We start from the raw sequence: 19265 nt of genomic DNA, 5'->3' as shown, positions 1-19265 counted from the left end.
ATATGTGGGGTGTGAGGTGAAATTGACATTTGGTAGCTTTTGATTTTCTATATACTGTGTGACTGGTTATGGCTTGATTTAATAAATGAATGCTGTAAGGTTATGATATGAATCTATTGCTGTGTGCAAATTATAATCAACTGTGTTCACTTTCTTGATTTTTGCTTTTGATTATCTTCACATAGTTTTTTTTTTGGTAAATTATTTCTTGTAAATTTTCTTGGAGTCATTGTTCGACTGTTCAGGCTTGGTCAATTTTTGTTAAATTGAAAAAAAATGCAGTTTTTCTTATCTTGGAATACTATAATGTGAACCGTTTTTTGTTTCTTACAATGTATGGTTTCACATCTAAAATATTTGTAATTAATATTCCTGATTTGCAAAACTTTGTGTGGCTTTGTGTTTAATTTTTTCAAATGCTACAGCATGAAAAATACATTTTTGACTTTCTGAGTGATTTATGAATTTAAAAAAGTTTACAGTATTCATTGTTCTATTCTTTTGTCTATCTACTGTGTTCTGTGTCACAGCAATAATATATTTTTGTTTTCTTGTAGAAGTTTTAGCTCATATTGTAGTGTGAATTCTAAAGTTAAGTGTATAGAATATATAAGTAGGAAATACTGAAATATTAGTAAAATATTCTTTGTAGATTTGATAAGGGAATGTCGCATCTACAGTTTTAGTTTTTGATTTTTTTTCAAAAGCAACATCGGCAGACTTCTTATATAAAAAATCTTGTACAGTAGAATAAACACAATCTTGTATTTTGCCTTTTAAAATAAATCTTCAGATATATTGAAAATTTGGCAGTAATGTTTTCAACAGAAAGTTTAAGTACTATGTTACTTGCATATACACTTGTCTGTAAAAGATAATCTTCAGATAGGTTGTAAATTTTGCTATAATGTTTTAAAAATTTAGAATTATCATCTGTTTGTACTATTTTACTTGCAGGGAAACTCAAGAGTTATAAAAAACGGTCTCAGAAGATCTCTGCCTTTCAGACTGTACTTTCAATAACTTTTCAGAATATTTAAAGAACTACTTTTGCAAGTAGAATTCAGATGTACTTGAATCCTTCTTTACAGTTGTATGAACCAAAGGCTCAAACTGATCCATCAAAGAATCTGCGTATCGTGCGTGAACACATCAAGCGTGCGTGTCACCATACAGGAATACTTGGAAAACCGACGGTACTTCTGGTACATGAGGATCTGGGTATGGAATGCTTGCAAGATGTGGCAGCACTCATGTCACAAGGTACCCCTCTCTTCATTATACTTCAAGCAGATATAGATGTAGCAAATTTAATATCTGTAGTGAGTGCCAGCTAGGTTTATGTAATAAATAACTTTTTTGATTTTATTTGGATAATAGACATCAATGTATGATCATTAACAGTTACCATATATTCCCTAATTTACACCCTCTCCCTAACAAATTATTGTCAAAAAAAGAAGAAGTTTTTATCAGTTAATTTAGGTCATAAGTGAATACCAACACTAATGCAATTGCTATAATTGTTAAAATTCTTTCATTACAAGTTGAATTGATAGTGTATATTTACTGAACAAATGTAGGAAAAAAGTTTTTTTAGGGCCTTAATAAAGGCCCTGCATTTGCAAAATCTGTTGTCCTTTGTGGCATTAATAAGGGAATATACTGTAGTTAGATTTTTTTGACCTATTGCCATCTCAGCCATTGTGATATCAAGATACCTAGAATGAGTAGTAGTGTCATTGACATACAATATTTGCACTCCCCCATGAAAAAAAAACCAGTTCAAATTAGGAAGGTATTTAGATATTTCTTCTCCAAAGAAACCTGCACATTTCATCAGATGTCCTCCCTGGGTCCTTCTATTGTCTGCCATCAAATTTTGGACCTCAGTTTGAACACTTAAAATGATATTAAAATGATAAAAGAAGGCAGGTGACGAAAATACAGACTGTCTGTTTGATATTTGCAGGGACCAGCCCAGGGCTGTATACAGAGGATGAGCTACAGAGTATAGTAAGCCAGATGATGCCGGGTGGGGTACAGACTAAACGTATAGACAAGATAGAACAAGCCTTTGAGAGGTTTATCAAGAGGATTAAACAACATCTACATGTCATTGTTTGCCTAAGCTTTAGAGGTATGTTTAGATGTTGTGAAACCATTTAATTTTGTGGGCAAGAAATTTTGTGGTTTGAGTCAAAATAGCTATTTCATAGGGATATCTCAACTGTTGGACTTTGAACCTAGATCATCATTTCAATTTTGTTTTTATTTACAAATTATTAATAAGAGTATGTTCTAATTAATTTAAAGACAACGAAGATATGTACTATACCTTGAAATCATTAATGTTCATGGGGACACATTTTCTTGGAATTCATGGTTGAGTGAATCCACAAAACTGAATCAAATCGAAGAAGTAAATCTTCTATTTATTCTATAATCAAGATTAAAAATCCACATATTTACATCTCCACAAAAGGCCATTTTGCCCAGAACCATGAAATTTTGTGCCCGCAAAAGTAGCTATATAGCATTATATGTTTTGATTCTTGTATGTCTTTTATATAATATTATATTGTCATTTCTAGCATGTGTTATTAAAAAACTTTTAACTTTAATGATCTGTAGGTTGTCATATTAGAATATATATTTGACTGTGTGCAGTAAGTCACCAAATGCATTTGGTTCTTCAACTTTTTCTTGCAATGTTCCAATTTGATACCATACCCGAAAACTTGTTTCACTATGTCTGTGTTACATTGTACTTGTTTGTATTTATAGGAAACAGTTTCAGTTCAAATTTCAAGAGTTTACATAATGTGATGTGTAAGTTTCCTGGCTTGTTGAAACACTCCTGCTGTGTGGATCACTACCAACCCTGGCCATTCGAGGCATATGTTAAGATAGCCCGAGTCTGGCTGGAGGATGTCAAGTCAAAGGTAATGTTAAAATCATTTTGCTGAAATTTTCAGTGAGTGCTTACCTTTACATAAAGGGCTGCTAAGGCCGAGTTGTTAAGGGTTCTAACTTTGAATTACTTGCCACGCATTTATGTGGGTTTAAATTGTTCATGTGAGAAATTGTGGCTTAATGGAAGGCTGGTGGTTTTACCTCATTGCCTACCCAAGTCTGAAACAATGCTTGGAGGGACACTTGGGATCTTCCTCCTCTGTAAAGAGCTGGGAATGTTGTCATCACAAAATGACATTGAAATAATTAAACCTTAGCCTGCTGGCAGCAAGTGATTATGCCTTTGCGACCAATGCAGACCAAGATCAGAAGTGGCTTTTTTGTTTCTATAGGTGTACATACCATGGCATCCTACAAGAAAGATGGAACAAGTGGAGATGATGTCCAAGGCTATGGCATATATCCACATGTCTGCCAAGGTTGCCATGGAGAGACAATATTGCCACCAGAGGGAGCCACTGAGATTTTTCTCTCCATTGACCTTCATGGAGTTTGTACATGTCTTCAGAATCATCTCTGCCTATATTGTCAAACAGGAGACTGTAAGTAGCTATCACTAAAAATTTATTAACAGTTTAGTAACTTACATTAGATATTGAATACAAAGATGTGTTTCAAGTGTATGAAGACCAAATTCCTTCAGGTATTCCTGAAACATCACCGTGTAATCATACCAAAATATATTTTGCTGAAACTACCATATCTACAGTTCTGTTTTCTCCATTTATTCTAATTTTAAATATTAAAAATTACATACTTCTGAATTTATGAATATATATCTGAAATGACAAAGTAATCAACAAATGGAGGATTTAGGAATAGCAAACATTTTATCATGATTTCTGGAAGTTGCAGACTAGCATTTTAATGGAAAACATTGCTAATTTTTAGGGAAATATTCATAAGCATGAGAGAGCACTGAGTAAAGTGAATGAAGCATTCGGTAGCATCAGTGAGTTCAAGAGAGAAGTTTCAGATCTCAGTCCTCAACACAAGTCAGCTGTAGATGGAATTAAAGGATTGGTAGAAGAAGTTGAGGCTCACAAACAAGATTATATTGTGGTAAGTCATTGATCTTATGAATTAGTTAATTTTAGATCTTATGTAAGTATTGGTTGATTTTAGATCTTACCAAATTAATGTTTAATTTTCTGACGTATGGTTCTTAGTAGAAAAGTAGCATTTATCTCATTGTGTAAATATACAGTATCTGTTAATATATGATTACATGAGATCATTTTGTGTTTTTCAGGCTCTTGACAAATGTAAAGAGCAGGAACAGCTGATAGAAGAACTGCAAGGTCCGTTAGAAAGGTTGAGAAAAGATGCACAGTCAGAGTTTGATAAGGTTTGTGTCTTATAGACCGACATTTTCTAGGCTTTACTTTGAAATCATTTAACTTTGTGGACATTTGAACATAAAATGGATAGGAATTTTACTGGTTCTTTGGGATTTAATTCCATGGAATGTGTCTAACCACAAAATGCATAAAATTAGTTCCCACAAATACTAATGATTTGACAGTATATAAGTGTTTTTGAATTCTTAATAATTTGAATGAAATCCAAATTTACTTACCATGAAAATATGATATGATCTTTAATACTGATGTATTTATAATTAATGTAGTTGATTGTTTTATAGCATAATCTAACATCCATAAAGTGTTAACTACATATATACAAATGCCCTTGTTTTACATATTTTATTAGTTTCAAAAGTTCAAAGAAGACTATGGATTTGTAGATTACTATACACCCTCCCAGTATAGGGTAACATAAACACACATAAAGGAAATGGGAGCACTGCATACACTATGGTTGCAAAATATGGGGAATTGAGAAACACAGCTTTATAACCCACTTTAAAAACTACATAATTTAATGCTGGTTGAACACATTACTAGCTGTATAAGGGACAAACATTAGTGTTAAGTGTGTTCTAGAACTGGTTTGTTAAAAGAGCACAATCATATATTTTTCTACTTCTATGTTAAAATTTTAGAAGTTTCTTACAAGAACCGTTGACTTTTCAGACTGTCAAGATAGTTTGGTTTGTTCATATGTATACTTATTGTTGACTGTTGTAAAAGTGAAAAGAGAAGTGTTTAATGTTTCTGCAAATATAATTTGAGCCGCGCCACGAGAAAACCAACATAGTGCATCAGAGCAATCTGGTCAGGATCCATGCTGTTCGCTAACGGTTTCTCTAATTGCATTAGGCTTTGAAAGTGAACAGCATGGATCCTGATCAGACTGAGCGGATGCACAGGCTGGTCTGGATCCATGCTGGTCACAAATGCAGTATGTTGGTTTTCTCATGGTGCGGCTCATTATAAGACATTAAATGTCTTGAACATTGTTTTTAAGTTTCAGTATTGAAAGTTTTTGACTTTTAACTTATGGTATTAATAGGTGCATGCCTTGTGAATTTTAATGCCGAATTTACAGTTAAATATGACTGGTTTTTTTTCTTCGAAACAAAAGTAAGGGTTTTGAAATATATTATGGTTGAATTTTTGCATGAAAAAAAACAAAACAACAGCATTCATACAGATCACCTTTATTTGTATACACATACATATGTGTGGGTATTGTTTCACTTAACACTGTTTATATTGTCAAGGATATCTGGTGGATTTTGTCAACAGCATCTTGTTCTTTGTCTTGAGTGTTTATTGTTTGATTGACTTGAGATCCTGCACTATACATTTATGGAAGAAAAATACACTCCGGGTAGTGTTTAAAATGCACTATAGGCCACTGTTCCAAGATATGATACCAACAAAGTACCTATACATGTCAGAATAACATTCCATTTATACTATTTTCCTTTTGGACAGTTTTGACTCTTTTTAAAATATTTCATTCAGAATTTTGTTGAGGTACTTGTTCTGTTTCAATGAATAGAGCAGTTAGCTTTTTTAGAGTTAAACCATTACAATCAGAATGAATAACTTGATTAAAGAATAAAGTGTTAGCTGAAAAATTTTGATTTGAAATGTCTGATTTCTTCTATAATCTAATTGAATTATTCATCCAATCTTATTTTATGTATAATTATCTGAAACACTTTTATCTCAAAGATTTTTAACTTGATAAATGACCTAGGAGATATCCAGTTTTATATATATATATATGTATACTGATATTGTGTGACTGAATTTCTTATTATAGCTGAATCCTTTTCCTATTACCATTAAATTCTTTTCCTATTGCAGCTGAATCCTCTTCTGCTTACAGATAAATCCTTTTCTTATTACAGTTGAATCCTTTTTATTACAGTTGAATCCTTTTTATTACAGTTGAATCCTAACTACAAGGCAGCCATTGAGCACTGATCGCTCAGTCGTCAAGACCTTGATGAATGAAAGTTTCCTTGAACCACCAGAATTGTGAATATGTCATCACTCCTAAAGTTATTGTTTAACAACCCAAGATATTTATTAAGGATTTATTCATGTTTCAGTATTAAGTGGTTGCATATGAGATATCTGAAGCTTATATTTTGGTTCAGATGGCTCTTTTCTTGCATGCCAGACAGGATTTTTCCACATTTTTGCCGGTCCTAGAAAAACTCATTTTACACGCTGAGGTGTTGAAATTAATGAATGAATGCGTAAATTCATTGCTACTGTAATGAAATAGTGCTTAAAAAAAGCATTTGTTTTTATTTTATTTCTTCCATTGATTAAAGAATATGGCATGCAAGAAAAAGAATCTGTCGTAAGTTGAAAGTGCAGATGGCAATATCTTGCTCTTGGGTAACTGTTATGTGGTAACTCGGCAGAGCCTTGTTATTGCCTACACAGTTAGCCTCAAGCCAGATATTTCTATCTGCACCTTCAACCAGTGAAAGATTCTTATAGCATGATAAAGATATGATTCTTTCACTAGTTTGACTTTTGCATGTTTTTGATGAATGCCATTTTATGATAGTCAGTTCATTCCAATCAATTCTAATCTAAAAAAAAAAGGTGTTTTGGAAGTATAGAATGCATAGTAGATTTTATTTTATTGAGTTACGTTTATTAAATATAAAAGTCTGCTTAGCTCAGTAGGGAGATCGCAGATTTATGGATCATTGGGCCGGGGGTTCTATTACTGGGTGAGGCATATGTTCTCAGCTATGACTGATTGTGAATAAATCATAACACCCGTCTCTGATTCATGTGGGGAAGTTGGCAGTTACTTTTCCAGGAACACTAATATTTGTGTGGGGGAATAATTTTAGTGGACTTCTTGATTGTGTCAGTCTGTAAAATAAAAAAATCAAATGAACAATTTTGAAAGATAATTCCTATTCATTATATCAGTAGAACTTGAAATCCTCCAATTTAAACTCCCACAAAAAAGCCAAAACCATGAAATTTTTATGGACTCTAAATTAAATGATTTTTAGTATTCTGAATGTCATTTCAGCTGGGAAAATGGCAAACTATTAATGACCAGGGAGAACTTCATCCAGGAACTGATATTTTATGACAAAGACAATATCCCCGAGGACATGTTCCAGGAACTCTCGAGGCTCGTTAAGCAGCCATTGTTCCAGCCGGAACTGGTTATGTCTGTCAGCAAGGCAGCTACAGGGATCTGTACTTGGGTTCATTCAGTGCAGAAATACTCAGATATTCACAGAAATATGCAGCCTAGGCTGAAAAATCTGATGGAACAAGAGGAAAAATTCACAAGGGTAAAGAAGTTTTGATAAATACAACACAAAGTATTATTGAACTTTTCATTCCTCACTAGTGTGGAGGCATAGAGCTGCTGCTGTAAGATCCATTACCTTATCCAAGGTTGTCTATTCTGCTTCACTTAGGGGTGTAGTCTGACATGGATTTTCATCATTCTGTCACATCAAGATGTTTGCAAGGTCTGCCTCCTTACCTAAGATTGTTGTTTCTAGATCCCTTAGGGATGGAGTCTGACTTGGATTGTAGCCATTCTGTAGCCAAGGCACTGTTAAAGGTTAAAACACAGGAAGCAGTATTTGAGCATGGTTAGCACACATTGTGAGAACTTCATCTATAGAGGTATTTTAACAGAAATGTAGCCGGTTGAAAATAGATAATTTTATTTTCTTAAATACTTAAATACTGTTTTTCCTTTGATTAGGCTCAAGCAAAACTTGGTCAGTTGAGAGTAGATGCTAACAGGATAAAGAGTGGCCTAGAGAGGAAGATCCAGGCACATAGAGCGGCTGTGAAGAGGGCTAAAACAATACTTAAACAGATGCAGGTAAGTGTTAATTTTTTGTCTTAACAATGTAGATTATTTTGAAAATTTTTGAACTTTTTAGCTCACCAGAGCACAAAGTGCTCAAGGTGAGCTATTGTGACTGGTCATTGTCTGGTGTCCGTCAGTGTCGTGTGCGTCGTCCGTCAACATTTGCCTTGTGAACACTCTAGAGGCCACATTTGTGGCCCAATCTTTATGAAACTTGGTCAGAATGTTAGTCTTGATGATCTCTAGGTCAAGTTTGAAACTGGGTCATGTTGGGTCAAAAACTAGGTCAGTAGGCCAGATCAAAGGAAAAGCTTGTGAACACTCTAGAGGCCACATTTGTAACTTAATGTAAATGAAACTTAGTCAGAATGTTTGTCTTGATGATCTCTAGGTCAGATTTGAAACTGGGTCATGTGGGGTCAAAAATAAGGTCAGTAGGCCAGATCAAAGGAAAAGCTTGTGAACACTCTAGAGGCCACATTTGTGACCCAATCTTTATGAAACTTGGTCAGAATGTTTGTCTTGATGATCTCTAGGTCAAGTTTGAAACTAGGTTATGTTGGGTCAAAAACTAGGTCAGTAGGCCAGATCAAAGGAAAAGCTTGTGAACACTCTAGAGGCCACATTTGTGACCCAGTCTTTATGAAACTTGGTCAGAATGTTAGTCTTGATGATCTCTAGGTCAAGTTCGAAACTGGGTCATGTTGGGTCAAAAACTAGGTCAGTAGGCCAGATCAAAGGAAAAGCTTGTGAACACTCTAGAGGCCACATTTGTGACCCAGTCTTTATGAAACTTGGTCAGAATGTTTGCCTCAGAATGTTTGAATCTTTGTACCCCCCCGACAACAAAGTTGTAAGGGGGGGTATACTGGTTTCAGGTTGTCTGTCTGTCTGTCTGTCTGTCCGTAGACGCAATCTTGTGCGCACCATCTCTCCTTATCCCCTTGACAGAATTTAATGAAACTTCACACAAGTGATCAGTACCAACAGTAGTTGTGCATGGGGCATGTTAGGTTCTTTTAGAAAAAAAATTTGCAGAGTTATGGAACTTTGTTTTTTTGTTACTTTACTATATACATAGACACAATCTTGTGCGCATCATCTCTCTTCATCCCCTTGACACAATTTAATGAAACTTCACACAAGTGATCAGTACCAACAGTAGTTGTGCATGGGGCATGTTAGGTTCTTTCAGAAAAAAATTTTGCAGAGTTATGGGACTTTGTTTTTTTGTTACTATACTATATACATAGACACAAACTTGTGCGCATCATCTCTCCTCATCCCCTTGACACAATTTAATGAAACTTCACACAAGTGATCAGTAACAACAGTAGTTGTGCATGGGGCATGTTAGGTTCTTTCAGCGACAAAAATTGCAGAGTTATGGGACTTTGTTTCTTGTTAACATACTATGTACATACAGTCTGCATATGCAATCTTGTGCGTGCCTAATCTACCAAACCCTTGCACACAATTTAATGAAGCTTCATATAAGTGATCAGTACAAACCCTAGTTGTGCATGGTGCATGTTACATTCTTTTAGATAAATATTCTGCATAGTTAAGGGACTTTGTTTTTTGTTACTATACTGTGTACATACAGTCTATATACATACAGTCTACATAATTATGCAATCTTGTGTGCGTCAAATTGCAATGTACTTTGTCAGTGCATGCGGGGGGTACATTCATCACCTTTAGTGATAGCTCTAGTTAGGTCAAGTTTGAAACTGGGTCATGTGGGGTCAAAAAGTAGGTCAGTAGGCTAGATCAAAGGAAAAGCTTGTGAACACTCTATAGGCCACAGTTGTGACCCAATCTTTCTGAAACTTGGTCGGAATGTTTTTCTTGATGATCTCTAGGTCAAGTTTTAATCTGGGTCATTTAGGATCAAAAACAAGGTCACATGGTGAAATCAAAGGAAAAGTTTGTGAACACTCTAAAGGCTACAGTTGTGATCCAGTCTTTATGAAACTTGGTCAGAATGTTTGTCTTGATGATCTCTAGGTTAAATTCAAAACTGGCTCGTGGGGTAAAAAACTAGGTCATTAAGCCAGATCAACTCTGGTGAGCAATATATAGGGCCATCATGGCCCTCTTGTTTTTTAAATATCATTAGTCTTGCAATGAATTCCTTGTTATGGTTAGTTTTTGGTGGTATTGAAAATATCTTAGCATTCACATTGAATGTAAACGCTGTTTCTACTTTCTTACAAAATATTCATTTACTGAAGTTTTTAGCTGTAAAAAATGACATACTCACAGATATTCCGTACATTTTCCTAACACCAGTAGAAATGTTTCCAGGTCTTGCAAGAGGAATGTGGGGATAATACTTATTTTGTTTTATTCTTTACAGAATATAGAGAGGAAAATTTCTCGAGCTGTAAACTTGATGGAGAACATGTCAATGCAGCATTATATGTGGAAGTCAGAGCTCCGTAAAGCCAAACACCAGATCTTCACTGCACCTGGGGATGCTTTGATCACTGCAGCCTGCGTCTGCTACCAGGGACCGCTGTCTGACAAACTTAGGTCTCAGCTGTTGCAGGACTGGTTAGACAGGTGTAAACAGGGTAACTTTAAACTGCCTAAAGCAGTTGGGCAAGATGTATACCAGCTTGGAAACAGTTTAGAGGGATGGTTTGGGTTTGAATCTCAGAAAGACCGTGACTCCATTAGTGAAGTGTCAAGTTCTCAGACGGACACTCAGAGCGAGGGTGGACTGTTTGCCCTGCCAGAGGTACGGACTTATAAATACCAGCCAGTAGTGTATGATACAAGCAAGTATTACAAATCTGAGCTAAAACGGCATGGGAGTGTCGAGTATGAGCCAACAAGTGCCGATGCCGATGATTCGGATGACGAGGATGAACAGAGTCCTCTAATGACACGGAATTCTTACTCCTTACAGGAAATTCTCAGTGATTTTGATGAACTTAGTAAGTGGCGACTAGACGGCCTTCCAACGGATCTACATTCTGTGCAGAATGCTTTACTAATGAGAGTGAGCTGTTACAATCGTAAATATTGCTGGCCGCTACTGATAGACCCTGATAATCAAGCAGAGACGTGGGTGAAGGCCATACAAATGAGTGGGAATATTTTCTCTGAGAAGGATGTGAGAGATGCAGATGATGATGATGATACCAATGGTAAGAATGTATATTGTGAATATTTTTTTCCATCTGCCAGCCTTTAAAAAGAATTTATGGTTCCAAAAAGCTGTTAGCCTCAGCTCCTGAACAGACTTGCTTGGTTGCATTAAATGCTTTCAAAGGATCTTCCATAGAATTTATTCAATTGTGTTCAAATGAAGCTGAAAGGATCCTGTTTCACTATAAATTGCAGAAATGTTCAACAAAAAAGGTAACAACAAAATTTTTTTCAACGCATTTTGCATTATATACTGTGAAATCATTGATTATACCCCCACATAAGAAGTTGTTAGGTGGGTATATAGGAGTGAGCTTTTCAGTCTGTTTGTCTGTCAGTCGGTCTGTTAGTTTTCGTGGTTTCCGGACAATAATTCATGGAAGGCAAAATTAAATAAAAAATATGATAAAAAATTCACTCATTAACCTTTAGCCTTATGTTAGCAAGTGATTCTTCCTGTGCGACCAGTACAGACCCGGTTTTACATTTTTTTTTCATGAAATAAGAAGGCCAAAGTCTGTGATTGCAAAATTTGTTCAGTTTGGAGGGATTTCAGGTAATTAGGTGTTCCATTTAAGAGGGGTTTCACTGCATCTTTACTGGTAAAGTTGCTTATTGTGTTTGTTTCAGACCTTCCACAACTACCGTCAGAAAAAGATGAGGAAGTCACTACCCCATTGCCACCAAGTCGTGGTACTGGTGTCACGTTCTCTGACTATACTGTAGATTATCCACGTGATGGTGACACAACACGGAGAACTAGCACCACATCTAATACACTAACTACCAACACTGGCACAGAATTCACTAAAAGGTACTTTGTTCTTACATTGAAAAACCACTTGCTTGCGCATCGTCGGCTGGAAAAAAGGGCTGACTACAGAAACTGTTGAGATCCCGAGCCATTTTCCTATGTTTGGATAACTTGAAAACTTGAATAGCTTGAGCATTTCACTCATCACCTTGCAACTTAATGCAGTCTATATTTTATTGTATGAATTACGTCTTCCAATAAGTGGGGAGGTATATTGATTTTTAGCTCGACTATTCATAGAATAGTGAGCTATTGCACTCGCCCACGCGTCCGCGTCCGCATCCGCGTCCGCGTCCCGATTTTGGTTAAGGTTTTGTATGTAAGCTGGTATCTCAGTAACCACTTGTGGGAATGGATTGAAACTTCACACACTTATTCACTGTGACAAACTGACTTACACTGCACAGGTTCCATAACTCTATTTTGCTTTTTTACAAAATTATGCCCCTTTTTCGACTTAGAAATTTTTGGTTAAGGTTTTGTATGTAAGCTGGTAACTCAGTAACCACTTGTGGGAATGGATTGAAACTTCACACACTTATTCACTGTGATGAACTGATCTACCTTGCACAGGTTCCATAACTCTATTTTGCTTTTTTACAAAATTTTGCCCCTTTTTCGACTTAGAAATTTTTGGTTAAGGTTTTGTATGTAAGCTGGTATCTCAGTACTTACTAATGGGAATGGATTGAAACTTCACATACTTGTTCACTATCATGATCCGACATGCACTAAGCAAGTCCCATAACTCTACTCTCTTTTTTTTCAAAATTATGCCCCTTTTTCGACTTAGCAGTTTTTGGTTAAATTTTTGTATGTAATCTGATATCTCAGTATCCACTAATTGGAATGGATTGAAACTTCACACACTTGTTCACTGTCATGATCTAACATGCACTGTGAAGGTCCCATAGCTCTACTTGGCATTTTTACAAAATTATGCCCCTTTCACTTAGCAGTTTTTTGTTAAGTTTTTGTATGTAAGCTGGTATCTCAGTATCCACAAACTGGAAAGGATTGAAACTTCACACACTTGTTCACTGTCATGGTATGACATGCAGTACAGAGGTTCAATACCTCTACTTTGCATTTTACAAAATTATGCCCCTTTTTCAACTTTTGTATTCATTCAATTGACAAGGCTGTTGAATAGTCGAGCGTTGCTGTCCTCCGACAGCTCTTGTTTTTTTTGTACACACTGTAACAATTTCTCACCATTCCAGATGCTCACCCTCAGATTCTTCTAGTTATTTTAGTAGCATACTGTATACTTTTTGGACCATGAGCACATAGCTTTGAAATGAAAACATGGTTTGACTATCATAATGAAATAAAAATTTATGTAAGAAGTACATGTATTGTGTAAAATTTTCCTCTAACATTTCACACGTTTATGAAAAACATAAGTAACAGAATGCTATCCTGAACTTTTCTTTTCAACTGGACTAGGTCATTATAACAGGTATTGAGTGTAAGTTTTTTTAGACTTGAGAATCGACTCTTTATTTCACTCTATATTCTTTTACAGATCACATTCTCGTAACACATGGGACAGTGAGCAACTTCGCCCTGTTACATCAGTGACAGCAAGTTGGGAAATGTACAGTTTACACCCAGACCATTCTATAGAACATCCAAAAGATAATCTATGGATCATTGAGGCAGACGATCCATTACTGGACAGTCGGCTTATAAATGCTATTGTTCATGGTAACTGTTGATTTATTTGCTTTTTCGAGTACTGATTTACTTCAAAGCTTCTTGACATAGGTGGAAAAAAGAATAAATATCTGTTTATTCTTGGCATAGGTGGAAAAAATGAAGAACATTTGAACTGTTGAAGTGTCTTTATAAACATTGACAAATTGGCTGTCATTTGCTTCCTTGGTTGGAAAAACAGTACAGGGTGATCATTCTGAATTTGAGTTTCTATGGACTGGTATTGATGACTATCTAGCTCAGTCATTAATGCTCATTCACTCCGGGTGGTGAGTTTGGCAGGACAAAATTTAATGTTCTGCACAAGAAGTTACAAGTTCCCATTTCCGGTCTATTTGGGGGGAAAATTGTTAGTTACTAGTGGAAAGCACGTTTTCAGTTCTTAGGGCAGGAAAAGCAAAGTAATTGACCATGCGCATGTGAAATAGTGATATCATTGTATTTAACATATTACTAAGATATAGGTGTCTGTAATTTCATGAACTTTTGTGTAATGTATTCTATTTGTTTTACTTTTCACACACAATAGGTGTGACAGTGTTGATCACCCACCTGGAGAGGAAACCAATTGATCCTCTGTTCAGAGGCCTGCTACTGAAACATTTCTATGTGGACAAAGATGGTAACAAGGTTGTCAGAGTGGGAAGTTATGAGTTCCGTTACCATCCTGACTTTTGTCTCTACCTGAGCACTTCTGTACCATTGTTCCTGAAAGGTAATGAAACATTTCTATGCATACAGAGATTGCAACCAGGTTGTCAGGGTCTGTATTTATGAGTTCCATTACTATCATGACTTCAGTGCCATTGTTCCTGATACGTAATGAAACATTTCTCTGTGTACAAAGATTGAAACAAGGTTGTCAGAGGTAAAATAATTTGTACACAACTGAACCACTAATATATCTACAGTGTAATAAACTCCTAATATCTACAGTGAATAATATAAGATAGGGGTTTAAGTATGACATTTCTCTCGGGGTTAGCTGTAATGTATTTATATGTAGGTCTAAATTGTGTGGTATCCATTTCCCATTTACCACTGATTACAGGTGATGGTCTACACAACATTCCGCTGCACAGAATGTGTATCATCAACATGTCATTCAGCGATGAGGCAATTATCAACTTCCTGCTACACGAGACCATGAAGGTAGAACGGAAAGAATTTGAAGGTCAGAAGAGGTCAAATGAAAATGACATCATCCAGCATAGACGGAAACTGGCACAAGAACATGTAAGTATCTTATACATAAAACAAAGTTTTTTCATTTTTTTATGCCCCCAAAGGGAAGCATATTAGTTTTCAACTGTCCATCCGTTCGTTAGTTAGTTAGTTAGTTAGTTAGTTAGTTAGTTCGTCACAACGTTAACTTTTTGCATGAAGGCACTTTACTCGCGAACCACTGCACCCAGGACCTTCAAACTTCACATGCTGATAGTACTTATTGAGTACACCACCCCTACTGACTTTGGGGTCACCAGTTCAAAGGTCAAGGTGCTGCGGGGGCATTTGTCACCATTAGTGACAGCTCTTGTTTCAAAAGTAGATTTATTAGTATGTAATGTTAATGGTCTGTCAAATTATATGCATACAAAGTTTTTACTAAGTTTTTCAGGGAAAGACAGATCACAGAAAAAAAATCTTATTTTCAAATGCAGTTAAAAACCCTGTCAGTGATTTTCTAAAGTGAAATTTTTATATAGAAACACTGTCCAATTCATTTGAAGCACAGAGGTGCCGGGGTTGAAAATCATACTCTTCCTGACCCATATGGCAGGTCTGAATGCCTTTTGAGAGCGGAATTTGACTTTGGCCTCTTCAATTCTTTACCAGGAAGCACTCTTCAAGTGTATTGAACACAGTTGTGAGAATATTCTCTACAATTTATGACAAATAAACTTGAAATTTAATTATTTTTTCCAGGAAATGATTCGAGAAAAGACATTGAATCTGTTTGGGCCAATTCTTGAAGACCAGACAATGCTTGACTCCTTGATAAATTGTCAAAAGGAAGTTGAGCGTAACAAAATCATCCTTGAAGAGACACGTTACATGGGCGACCATCTTGAGGAGAAATTCTCACACTATGTTCCTATGATCATGCAGGCGGCCATGTTGTACAGCATGATTCAGCGAATGTCAGTGCTGCATTCGTATTATTACATGCCGTTCTACAAATTTGTGGAGATGTTTACTGGGATGATAAAGTCTAGAGATAGGGGAAAAGGAGCAATGGGTTAGTATAGTGATAGCGTGACCCTTTATCGTGAAAAGTGTTTAGGATCACAGCGTTTTTGTCATCAGTCCATCATCCTTAATTTCTTTAAAGAACATCTCCTCTTTTAACAATGAAGCCAGATCTTGCCCATTTTTGAAATAATTTCAGAACAATGTCCATTGGTTGACCCTCTGCCAAATTTCTTTAAATTCTTCTGTTTCGTTAATTTCACTTTAATGCGCTTAAAATTTATGAACTAGACTGAAGGCAATGTTTTAGGACAATTAACTCATTTAAAGTTTAAATTGCAGCACTACATTTCAGATATTAAGTCATGGTGGCAAATGGTAGATGAAAGACATTTTTTAATTCTATTTTCGCTGGCCTTTTCATGTTTCTGTAAAGATATGTTAACAAGTATTTCTTACCTTGTAGGTGCCCCGGCATCAAGAGCTAAGGAACTGTCTGACGCAGTCTATACCAACATCTTCAAGTATGTGTCTATGATGATGTTTGAGCAGCACTTCCTGTTGCTGCAGCTCCTCGTGGCCCTGGAGAGGCTCAGACTCAGCAAGAAAGCCTCGTGCAAGGAGCTCGGTATCTTCCTGAACGGGTTTGACAAGCAGGGCCTGGAGGAAACGTCCCTGTCAGAACACAAGCCAGACTGGATGGAGGCTCAAGCCTGGATTGACTGTCTGGTATTGGAGCAGGTCCACCATGCCTTCCATGGACTGAGGAAGTCTTTACTCACCAACACTGAACAATGGAAGGAGTACTTTGAGCACCCGGTATCTCTAATGAACACAGTGCCAGGTACAACCATGCAGGATCTCTTCATCTTCCAGAAATGTCTGCTCTGGAAGTTTGCTGCACCTGAAAGGGTAAGTTTGTGTTACAGCAATTTTCAATCTTATTTTCATCTGTTTGGTATATACGATATCATAAAGGTTTCAGCGTCATATATTCTCATATACGTTTTAAGCCTTTAGATGTTTTACTGATTTTGTTTTGTTTCGTTTTTTCTTGCAAGAATCAGTATGTGAATATATGTTTTGCATCTAAATCAGAAAGATCTTTGTGCTTGTGTTGTCATACCATACATACTTTTGTGAGCTAGTTTAAAGTTTTTCATGGCCCTTAAGCTTCAAGACTGAAGTTTTTTAAATATAAATCTCTTTCATTGCAAATCTTAAAACTAGTAGAAATGGGGATGTATTAATATTTCAAATCAGCTCATCTAATGAAAATTAAAAATTGTTTCAAGGGCACAATTATAAAGATGGTTACGCTACGGCTATGATTGTGCAATTCTGTAATTGCAGTTATCTGAGGTTGCACAGGCTCTGATATTGTATGAGTTGGGAAGTATCCGTACAGAACCTGACCACTACAACATCAAGGAAGTATACAGTATTACCTCTAACACAACACCAGTTGTGTTTGTTCTCCCCAATGATCTGCAGGATACAGATGTGTCTGAAGGAACCAAAGGTTTGTTGATGGGACACATATTTATACCAGCATTTAAAGAAGATGGGATAGATGGCTTTGTTAATTTTGATTTTTCAATATGCATGCAGATCATTAGATTTCAAATAAAAAACTAGAGCTAATGGCTTTCAACTTTTTATGATGATTGTCAGTGCTCTGTAGATGAGGGTCATCAGGTCAAAGGTCAAAAGAATTTAACCTATTGATATCACTTGCAGTTACCTTCCACAGGCTGGCACTTAAAACATTGGGCATATCGCTAACGTTTCCTGTTTATATTGTATGAAGGAAGTTTATTTTAGATAGAAGGTTTTTTGAGTAAGAAAATTTGTAAATAAAGAAGACCTTTACTGTCAAATTAGTGAGCTTAGGGTCTCTAACCATGAAATTGCTAAAGTCCTACCCAACCAATAGTAGAGAATTTTTTTATTTTACAGGTATTCCATATGTCAGTCCTTCACATGAGGTGAAACGTCTTGCCAAGGAGGTTGGTATGGAGGGAAAGGTGAAGGTCATGAATTTTGGAGTTGATGGTCAGGTCGCAGAGGTCAAACATGCAGTAGAAGATTGTATACAGACTGGTTACTGGCTTCTGTTACAGAACTACCATCTAGCAGAGGAACCAGAGCCAGATTTTTTCCAACTGTTGAAGGTATGTTGCTGCATTTATATTTGTATAGGGTAACAGGGAATCAGTCTAAGGTCAGAGGTGAAAACATAAGTTCCAGGATTATCAGTAAACAGTCAATCATCTTTGGTCAAAACAGGATTATTACTTGGTAACAATTAACTAATTTGCTTGGACATTTGACTATTTGTTTACCCTAGCAGTAGAGAAAAAAGTATTTTGTTAGTTTTTCACATGTTGTATGGCACCAGAAAAAGAAAAGTACATGTAACAAATTTAAAACAGAAAGATTTTATTTACAGTATCTATCAACCAGCATGGAACTTAGGCATGTAGGACATTTGCTAGGAAATATCTGTTTTAACCTCAAGATTACCGACCAATTTTTTTTTACTCTTTGTAATAACTCTTTGCAAGTTCTGCAACAAGTGTTATAGATTTAGGTACATTTTATAAAAACTTTGTGTCCTCTGACATCTTTAAACTTGGTCAAAGTTTTTTTTTTATAAATTGTTATGGAAACCATATCTGCTTATGATGTTTCATTCAGTGGTATGTGTAAACATCCACCAGAGCAAATTGTGTCTAGTTTGAAAGATCATAGAAGATTCAACAATTATAATTTTCAGATCTGTAACTTTGAAAGTTTGTAGATGTATTATTACTTTCTTCCTATGTTTAGGATATTGTCTACACAAAATGGTTGAAGAAGGATCAGTTGCGTGAGCAGACGTCTATTCAGGATGACACAAGTTCGCTCATAACATATTCCAAGACCACAAAACAGTCTGGAATCTTGAGTATAAACAACTGTTTCCGTTTGTGGATCACAACACAGTCTGACAGGGGCAGGCTTATACCAGGTATGCTAACAATTTTCATTTGAGCCACACCATGACAAAACCAACATAGTGGGTTTGCGACCAGCATGGATCCAGACCAGCCTGCGCATCCGCGCAGTCTGGTCAGGCTCCATGCTGTTCGCTTTTAAAGCCTATTGGAATTGGAGAAACTGTTAGCGAACAGCA

At 36.1% G+C, this 19265-nt stretch overlaps 1 protein-coding gene across 1 annotated transcript in view; it reads left to right on the top strand.

The window, feature by feature from the left end:
• LOC123530896 (dynein heavy chain domain-containing protein 1-like) overlaps positions 1–19265 on the top strand; it is a 161276-nt gene that overhangs the window by 110352 nt on the left and 31659 nt on the right. Inside the window, exons 74-93 of the mRNA XM_053518035.1 lie at positions 1092–1263; positions 1973–2140; positions 2788–2945; positions 3309–3518; positions 3868–4038; positions 4229–4324; positions 4690–4749; positions 6282–6310; positions 7399–7669; positions 8095–8217; positions 10568–11363; positions 11995–12178; positions 13707–13888; positions 14427–14612; positions 14949–15133; positions 15824–16136; positions 16554–16999; positions 17441–17609; positions 18047–18261; positions 18920–19100. Coding sequence (XP_053374010.1) covers positions 1092–1263; positions 1973–2140; positions 2788–2945; positions 3309–3518; positions 3868–4038; positions 4229–4324; positions 4690–4749; positions 6282–6310; positions 7399–7669; positions 8095–8217; positions 10568–11363; positions 11995–12178; positions 13707–13888; positions 14427–14612; positions 14949–15133; positions 15824–16136; positions 16554–16999; positions 17441–17609; positions 18047–18261; positions 18920–19100 — 4315 coding nt within the window. The remainder of the gene's footprint in view (positions 1–1091; positions 1264–1972; positions 2141–2787; positions 2946–3308; positions 3519–3867; positions 4039–4228; positions 4325–4689; positions 4750–6281; positions 6311–7398; positions 7670–8094; positions 8218–10567; positions 11364–11994; positions 12179–13706; positions 13889–14426; positions 14613–14948; positions 15134–15823; positions 16137–16553; positions 17000–17440; positions 17610–18046; positions 18262–18919; positions 19101–19265) is intronic.

The sequence above is a fragment of the Mercenaria mercenaria genome, chromosome 11, assembly GCF_021730395.1.
Source record: "Mercenaria mercenaria strain notata chromosome 11, MADL_Memer_1, whole genome shotgun sequence".
NCBI classification, from domain to species: Eukaryota; Metazoa; Mollusca; class Bivalvia; order Venerida; family Veneridae; genus Mercenaria; species Mercenaria mercenaria.
This window is presented reverse-complemented; position numbering and strand designations above follow the sequence as displayed.